Source organism: Chelon labrosus (assembly GCF_963514085.1).
Source record: "Chelon labrosus genome assembly, chromosome: 9".
Classification (NCBI taxonomy): Eukaryota; Metazoa; Chordata; class Actinopteri; order Mugiliformes; family Mugilidae; genus Chelon; species Chelon labrosus.
The window spans coordinates 6,154,430-6,162,202 of record NC_140359.1 but is presented as its reverse complement, the minus strand read 5'-3'; the positions used below and the strand labels follow the sequence as shown (position 1 = coordinate 6,162,202).

The 7,773-nt window shown below is 40.7% G+C and overlaps 1 protein-coding gene across 1 annotated transcript in view; it reads right to left on the bottom strand.

The window, feature by feature from the left end:
- Window positions 1–28: 28 nt before the first annotated feature.
- LOC311493075 (breakpoint cluster region protein) overlaps window positions 29–7,773 on the bottom strand; it is a 31,652-nt gene continuing 23,907 nt past the window's right edge. The window contains exons 12-23 of the mRNA XM_084551598.1: window positions 7,646–7,721; window positions 7,448–7,552; window positions 7,289–7,363; window positions 6,703–6,800; window positions 6,360–6,491; window positions 3,674–3,733; window positions 2,715–2,824; window positions 2,459–2,598; window positions 2,184–2,318; window positions 1,993–2,098; window positions 1,717–1,876; window positions 29–1,642 (exon numbers count right to left, since the gene is read on the bottom strand). Of these exons, the coding sequence (XP_084407724.1) occupies window positions 1,553–1,642; window positions 1,717–1,876; window positions 1,993–2,098; window positions 2,184–2,318; window positions 2,459–2,598; window positions 2,715–2,824; window positions 3,674–3,733; window positions 6,360–6,491; window positions 6,703–6,800; window positions 7,289–7,363; window positions 7,448–7,552; window positions 7,646–7,721 (1,287 nt within the window). The 3' untranslated portion in view covers window positions 29–1,552. The remainder of the gene's footprint in view (window positions 1,643–1,716; window positions 1,877–1,992; window positions 2,099–2,183; window positions 2,319–2,458; window positions 2,599–2,714; window positions 2,825–3,673; window positions 3,734–6,359; window positions 6,492–6,702; window positions 6,801–7,288; window positions 7,364–7,447; window positions 7,553–7,645; window positions 7,722–7,773) is intronic.

Sequence of the window (7,773 nt, the reverse complement as noted above, 5' to 3'; positions counted from 1 at the left end):
ATTTTTTTATTTTAGTTTTTTTACCTATAATGCAGAAAATCTTGACTCCAGGAAAATCCTGTTAAGCTGCATGCTCATTCCTTTCTTACTCACTGCTTACCTCACTGTTTACACATCTTAGCAAGGCAGACGCAATGTGAACAGGTGGTGCCGCGCAGCCACAGCACATGTGGTTTTGGTATTAGTTTAGCAGTGGATTTTTAATCCATAAAAGGTGACTGAAACATTGCTGAGCCTGACAGAACTGTTAGGTGAGAAAGAGCACAACAAAAAGACTAATATTCCCAAGTTTTTATTTACATACATCATACATACATGACATACCTGTCACTCTAAAAATCACTAAGAGTTATTGCTTATTGTACATGAATCAAAAGCCTTTAGGGTTATAGTTTACTCGTAGTGATTTGGAGAAGAATATCACATAGTAATACTAGGTATGTAGATGACAAACCTGTAAATGACTCAGGATATTTGGATATGAGTGAATCACTGTGCTTTGACGGTCCTACAGAGAAATATTTGGTATTTCAGATCATCTCCAGATGCTCTTGTTTCTACAGCAGTGCGGTTTTGTTATTTAAAGGTGAAGACTACAGAGAAGGAATGCAGAAAGCAACATGTATATATATTAACTCCAGCTGAATAAAACAATTCAGACAGAATCCAAAAAAAGTGGAGACGTGAAATTTGGACAAAAGACAACTGTGAAATTAAAATACACACAGCACAGTATACATTCCATGGGTGGAAGAGCTAGGCTGTGCGTTCTTCTGGAATGATTTCTCCTTTTGCTTTTTTGGTAACGCCCCAAAAAAGCACTCATATCAACATGAAAGTACGTTCGGACACCACCAGAAGAACCTGCAAACTGAATAAGGTCAGCACAGAAAACAAAACAGCTCTAACGGTTAGGTCAACATCATGCCTGCATGTTGTTGCGAGTTAACTACAGTTTTCAGTCTCATACTTTTAAGTTCTGTACAAAGAGAGAGTGTAAACATTAGGTTAACTGAAATGTTCTATTGGTCACCAGCAGGGAAACATTGGCACAGGTAAGCCTTAAACCAAGTGAAACATTTCCGGCAGGAAAAACATGTATAAACATGAAAAATATATGTCTATTCATCCAATCATTCATCCATCATCCACCCACAAAAATAAATCTTACAAAACCCAGCAGGAGCAGAAGTCCCCCTCTGTGAATATTAAGCTAATGTGCACAGTGACATAACAGGATGGGGAAAAATCAAAGTACAGTAAATATTGCTCCTTGAAATTTAAATTAAATTAAAAAAGGAATGATACATTTTGTCCATACATCATAAAGGGATGTCTTTCACAGACACAGCAGGTAAGCGTTTAAGTAAACAGAACACACATGCTCATCTCCAAAAGACATGGCTTTGGTCATGGTGGCCGTTTCCATTTTTGAATGGGTTGATGGCTCCCCCTGGTGGCAGCCTTAGCTGCTCAGCTGCATCCACCTCATTAAGTGACCCACATTCTTCCTCAGAACAAGACTTTTATGGTCAAGTCCACGATGTTCCTGTTATACTTCAGTAGAGAAGAGGAGGCTTTGACGTTTGCTGTCAGGTGTTGGGATGCTCTCCAGCTGAAGGAAGTACAGAAGAACTTGAACCTATGGACACAAAAAAAATGATCAGAGCCAGTAATCTTTAGTTTCACTTATCACTGTCCTGACATGAGTTTTACCTGAGACATGACCTCCAGAGACCAGCTGTCATTCATGGCAATTGGCTGTGAGCTGTTCGAAATTTTGCTGTCTTTTTCAGATGGTCGAAGCAAAGTGGGACCAAAAACAGTGGCCAGATTGTGCAAAGACATCTTATTGACGCACTCGTTTTCTGCCACCCTGTAAGTAAGCAAAATAACACATCTTAAACACTACATACTTTCTATAGTGTGTAACAGAGACTGGAAAAATTATGCACATTGGCTCGAAAATGTATTCCAAGGGAAGTTGTTTACCTTTTTAAGTGGTCAAGTACAAAGAGGAAAGTCACCAGATTGGGTTCTGGTAAAGACAGCAGCAGGTTAAGCATGCAGCTCTCCTTGGCCACACTGTCAGACAGAGCTGCAAACCATACATGAACGTCAAAGCATGCATTTATGACCTCTTGACAAATGAAACATGCTGCAAAAACAAAGTGGTGACTGACCGATGCCTCCAGCAAAGTTGGGGTACAACTCATCAGTGAAAAGGGGCTCCGGCAGCTCACGGAAATACAGCTTCAGTGTTCCAGCAATGGCATTTACATCCATCTCCCTCATCATGACAGAAACGTCTTTGTTGTCTGTGGGTTGGATGAGACGACAGTGAGGAGTGTACGAGATAGTTCTGCAGGGTTCTGTCTCAAGATTTGTCTAAATGTCCTCAATGTCTTAGTTTTTTGACTAAAGACTCAGAAAAACACCTGATTCAAAGTGAACTCACTTGAATCAAAGGCAGCCTTCAGTGCCTGGATGTCAGTAGCAACACCAGACACTCGGTAGATCCCCACTTCATCCATCCCTCGTCGCTCAATCTCCTCCACACACTGGCGCACGATGAGTGGAACCTTGGAGCGTTCTCGCCTAGTGAGGACACAGTCACACAGACTCAATCTCTTAAACTCTCATTCACAGACTCCTGCTTGAAAATGACAGGCTCAACCTAACACACAGAACATATCAACATATCAACTACTCACTTAGTTACTACGTTGATTTTCACTCCAAAGACGCCGGATTGTTTCCGTGAAGGCATTCGCTTCAAACTGAACTCTCTGCTCGTGAACTTCATCGAAAGCTTCACCTCAATCTGGAACAAGTTAAAGAAACAAGTTCATTTAGACGACCATGTGGTGGTAATGTTAGCAAATGTTAGAGAAGCTAGCCATGTAAGATAACAATAAATACTAAAATTTACAGACAGAAGAGTCAGCAAACTGACTCAATAATCTCAACTTCATAACAAAAGTTAGCTATAGTCAGGTTATATAACAATAGTAATCATAAGCTAAAATCAGCTGAATTTAACAAGGATGCATTTAATTCCTATTGCTTTATTACCATTAGTATTCATCAGAAGCGTTACACCTTTAAGATCCACTTTTATCTATAAAAGCTTAACAAAAGAGATTCTTATTGGTAACTGTTTATTTAAAACCTTTATTTCCTTAGCCAAGGTGAAAAAACAACAAAATCAGTGATGCATTAAACAGTGAATCAAACCTTCTCTTAAAGCTACAGTGGAGGAATGTTTGTCTCCCTCTACTGGTGGCAAGATGAATTACACAAACACCACTGATTCGTGCATATGATGTAGAGTCTACAGTCCCTCAGTCCTACTGCTACTTTCAGTGCTATCTAACCATTGACTATTTCGTATTTTTAGATTTTTAAAATTCTTTCAAGTGAACGCCACTTGAGTTTCTTTCTATTTGGAGCATTCTTCCTGACCACATTCTTCCTGACCGCAATTCAGTTTCATTCATATAGCGTCAATAACAATGCAAACCGTCTTATGCTCCATTGTTTCCTTCTTCGTCTTTATCAAACTGTCAATGTTGGCTAATGTAAAACAAACTGTTCAAGAGCACATGCGGGGGAATGTCGCCACACAACACAGATTTAACTCCAGTATACAACAAAATACAAAGAGGCTTACCCCATTCATGGCGATTACTGTCCTCTGCCAGTCTTTATTCTGTAGAGTCTGGGGATCCAGCTTTAAAAAAAATGAGGACAAAAGTTTACTATTATGTCATTTTATTGTACTATTAAGTCTGGCTCCATTTTTGGATCATTCATATCCAGAATCTCTTCAGAATTCAAACCTTGATAAACAAACATATTGTTTATCGGCCCAAATGAGAGGATATGGTAAAAAGATCAATAAATAAATGTAGGAAAATATGAGAATTACCTGCTTAATCAAATCACACGGCCTCACATTTACATAAACTCCTTATGGCCAATTTGTAATCGTGATCTATTTTAGTCATATGACTAATAACAAAAAACCTGGCTTTGTTTATGTGCTCGCCACTAAGCACTGTGCCTGTCCAACATGCCAGATGTTCTTTCAACCAAGAAACCATCTGATCTAATTCAGATAATCCTTTGTTCAGTGAACTCTTTTTCTTTATTTCTTTCTGACATAATACATCATTTATCAAAATCACACCATGCCCGTCTCAAATATGGTTTGAGACAAGCCTATCCTTATATCTAGGTTTCAAGACATCAAAACCATGTGGCTCCATCCACAGCTCACTTTCCATATCTTTTCCATACCTTTTGTCTTTGCAGACTGCTGCGGACTCTGTCCCACAGACGGGCCCCTGTGCTTGAGGTTTTCCTCAGAGCTATGTCTACCTCATCGTCCGTTGTGGTGTTGGCCTGATCCACACTCTCTTCTTCATTAGGATTACTCTCACTCATCCTTTCTGGCATGAGCGCTTCTCTACTCTGAACTGTTACTTCCACGGACTAATGATAAACAAACAAAGAAAACAGCACTGCTCTACAGATCTTTAAACTAATGAATTAACAAGAGCAACGAAGTCCACCTTCTCTGAACAACAAGCCATCAGTCGAATCACTTTGAAGAATCTTGATCATCTTAACTGAAAACTTTGTTGTCTGTCCCGTCTCGACATTGCTACACTCCAAATGCTTTCAATCCAGTGGGAGGCTGAACGGGAACAAAGCCACGCAGCCTGCAGACCACGCTTGCCTCTGTGTTGTTCTACGTCCCAGATGGATTTGGGGGATTAACTCTTCAGAATCCCCTCCTACCCTCATTACCAACATGTTGACGCCTACCGCTGCGCAGAGTGCAGGTAGCCCAAACGGGATCCTCTCAGGCCAATTACTGATTAGCACTGGTGACCTTTAACATTACAGCCAACACGTGCCTTGTCTCACCCAGATTTGAACGTGATATACCCCCATCAGCCATAACATTATGACCACTATGGCGAGGTGAATAACATTGACTGTCTCTTCATTACGGCACCTGTCAGTGGGTGGGATATATTAGGCAATAAGTGAACATTTTGTCCTCAAAGCTGATACTATTAGCAGGAAAAATGGGCAAGCAGAAGGATTTGAGTGACTTTGACAATATCCACATAAATGCCAGGACCCAGGTTTCCCAGAAGAACATTAGCTCAATGTTATTCACATCACTGGTTGGTGTTTTAATGTTGTGCCTGATCATATGTCATTCTTACTGCTAGTCTTGAAGTCCAGCTTCACCTAATCACCTAACCTAAGTACAAATCTCCAGACATTGCTTTCTTACTTGCATAAATAGACTTTTCGATTTTAACATAATTATAACAGAAATATGTTGGCTTAGTTTAGAAATTACAACAATATTATATTTTACAATATTTTTTTCTTTGTGTTTCTGTTTTTAAAATTATATTTGAATAATCTTAATTTTTTTATTTTTTTATTATATTAAAACAAGTTGATGACATTCATTTTTTTCCCTATTTTTAAGTGAATGTAAAAAATATTATCATTATAATGAATTATTATTGATTTCAGGCTAACTTAAATCTAACACATTTGATTTAATTCCTTTTCAGGCCACAACTAAAGGATAAACTTTCTCGTTACCACAGGCCAGTATCTGACTGCCAGCACCCACATGTTCTAAGGCTCTACTTTCCTCTAAGAGTCCCTTTTGTTTTGACCCACCTGTCCAGCAGGGAAATCCCTTTACTGGCTGATCAAAGAGCCCTCTGTGTCTCTCTCCCTCTGTCATAAGCTGAAGTCGAGCCAACGGCTACATTTGGTCAACCCAAAGTCTAATCCACCCTCTGTCACAACACCCTCTCAGGGGTCATGCTGAAGTAACCCAGCGGTAACCTAATGGCTCACTTTTTTTTCAGCTGTAAAGGGCCCCCATGGGGCGGATTAGCCAAGATAAGACACCACTGTGGAGCAACTGGAATCAATAGACTGGGAGCACATTCATTTCAGTAGAACAGTAAAATAAAGTCAGGAAATACCATGTGGGAATATTCTCACATTCAGGTCACGGTACATCTAAAACAAATTTAGTACAAAGGCAACTGGACTTGTTTGAGTTTTCTGGAAGATGCCACCAAGTGGCTAAATGACTGGTGGAGAGTTTAGGTTTTTATTAGGAACATGTGCGGTTGGTGCAGTGTTTGAAGGTGGAGCCACAGGACTGGTGTTCCACCTGTACTTCTCTAACAACCCAAGAATTTCAGGTAGACACCACCGCAGATGTTTCAAAATAAAAACCTTATTTACCCACCTGTAATTTAGAACTGAAGAAGCTACTTGCATGATGGACAAACGTCATTGCCTACCTTTATTTGCCCTTTGGCCATGATCTTGTCTGCAGTCTCGCCATCTTCTTTGCTCTGCTTGGTTTTGCTGTAGCACTTGTCATAGCAGAGCAGCCTGAGAGTCTGAGAGCCCTCCAGTTCAATCTCAAACTCCTTGCATGGACACAGAGAAAAGGCACGTTAGGTTTCAGCCCAGTGCACATTAGTGTTACTTCATCCAGGTTTTCATGAGCATCCGTGGCCTTTTTCAAAACTAGTTTATTGTAATTAGGTCATACCTGAGGGGGGCTGTCTTTTTTTAGGGTCATTCTTAATGACATGCAAAATACAAAGTTCTCATTCACTTTCTGATCTGCACTCTCACCTCGTTCCAGCTGGGCTCTGTAGAGTCTCTGTACACCCGTGTTTTTGCTTTGTTGACAAAGTAGCCGAAGGAATCCACCTCCAGAGAGCAGTACAGGTCTAGCGGGGACAGACAGAAAGTGGTTTTAACTGTTGAGTCAAAGTGAAACTAAACTGGTTGAGACATGCCCATGCTGCACTGTGTATGGCCTCTGTCTCCAGAACTCTCTCTTTCGGTTTTCTCATTACAAGTCTAACATTAGTGGACTACCTTTTATGACAAAGAGCACAAAGTTGTTTGAGCAGGCAGTGAATTTGAGAAGCCAAAGGCATATTTGAGGAGGCTTGTACACAGTGTTCCTGACTAATCCCACTTGTTCCCCTGCAGCTGCCCTCCCAGCTGACAGCCATACACACCCACAGCGAGAGAGAGAGCGAGAGAGAGAGAGAGCGAGAGAGCGAGAGAGAGAGAGAGAGAGAGAGAGAGAGAGAGAGAGAGAGAGAGAGAGAGTGGGGTCTGATGGAGAGGATGATGCATGCAGCGTCATGTGCAATCTTATTATCAGCTAGATGATTTCTAATCGGAAACAGAAGAAGAAGAAGCTTACTTAAGCTCTGTTTGAGCCCTGACGCGGAATGAACGATGACATTCAGGAAGCCATATAAACCAGGAGATTCATCATCTGTGAAGAAAAGAGTTTAGGGTTGAAGACTACTGAGGGTATAATAAAGGTAAATTAAAAAATGCATAGCAAAGTCAAACTTGCCTTCTTTATTCGTGGTCATTGGAATAGTGTGAACAGTCTGGAGCTTCACACATGAGTTGGTGAGCATCTGCAGCTCCAGAGAGGTCAGAGAGAAGCTTTTAAAGCCTGCAGGTCACAGTCAGTGGAGGAGGGAGAATTACTAAAACTGCTATGATAATACTGGGATCATGTTTCATAATGGTGGAAGGAAAAACCTACACTTCTTCTGCTGCTCGCGAATGATCTCCCTCCACTCTGCACGCTCATAATCAGAAGAGATCAGAAATGTGAAGCCCTGAAAGAAAATAAAGAGCATTTCACTCAAGTTTCTTGTGCTGTAATTTCAC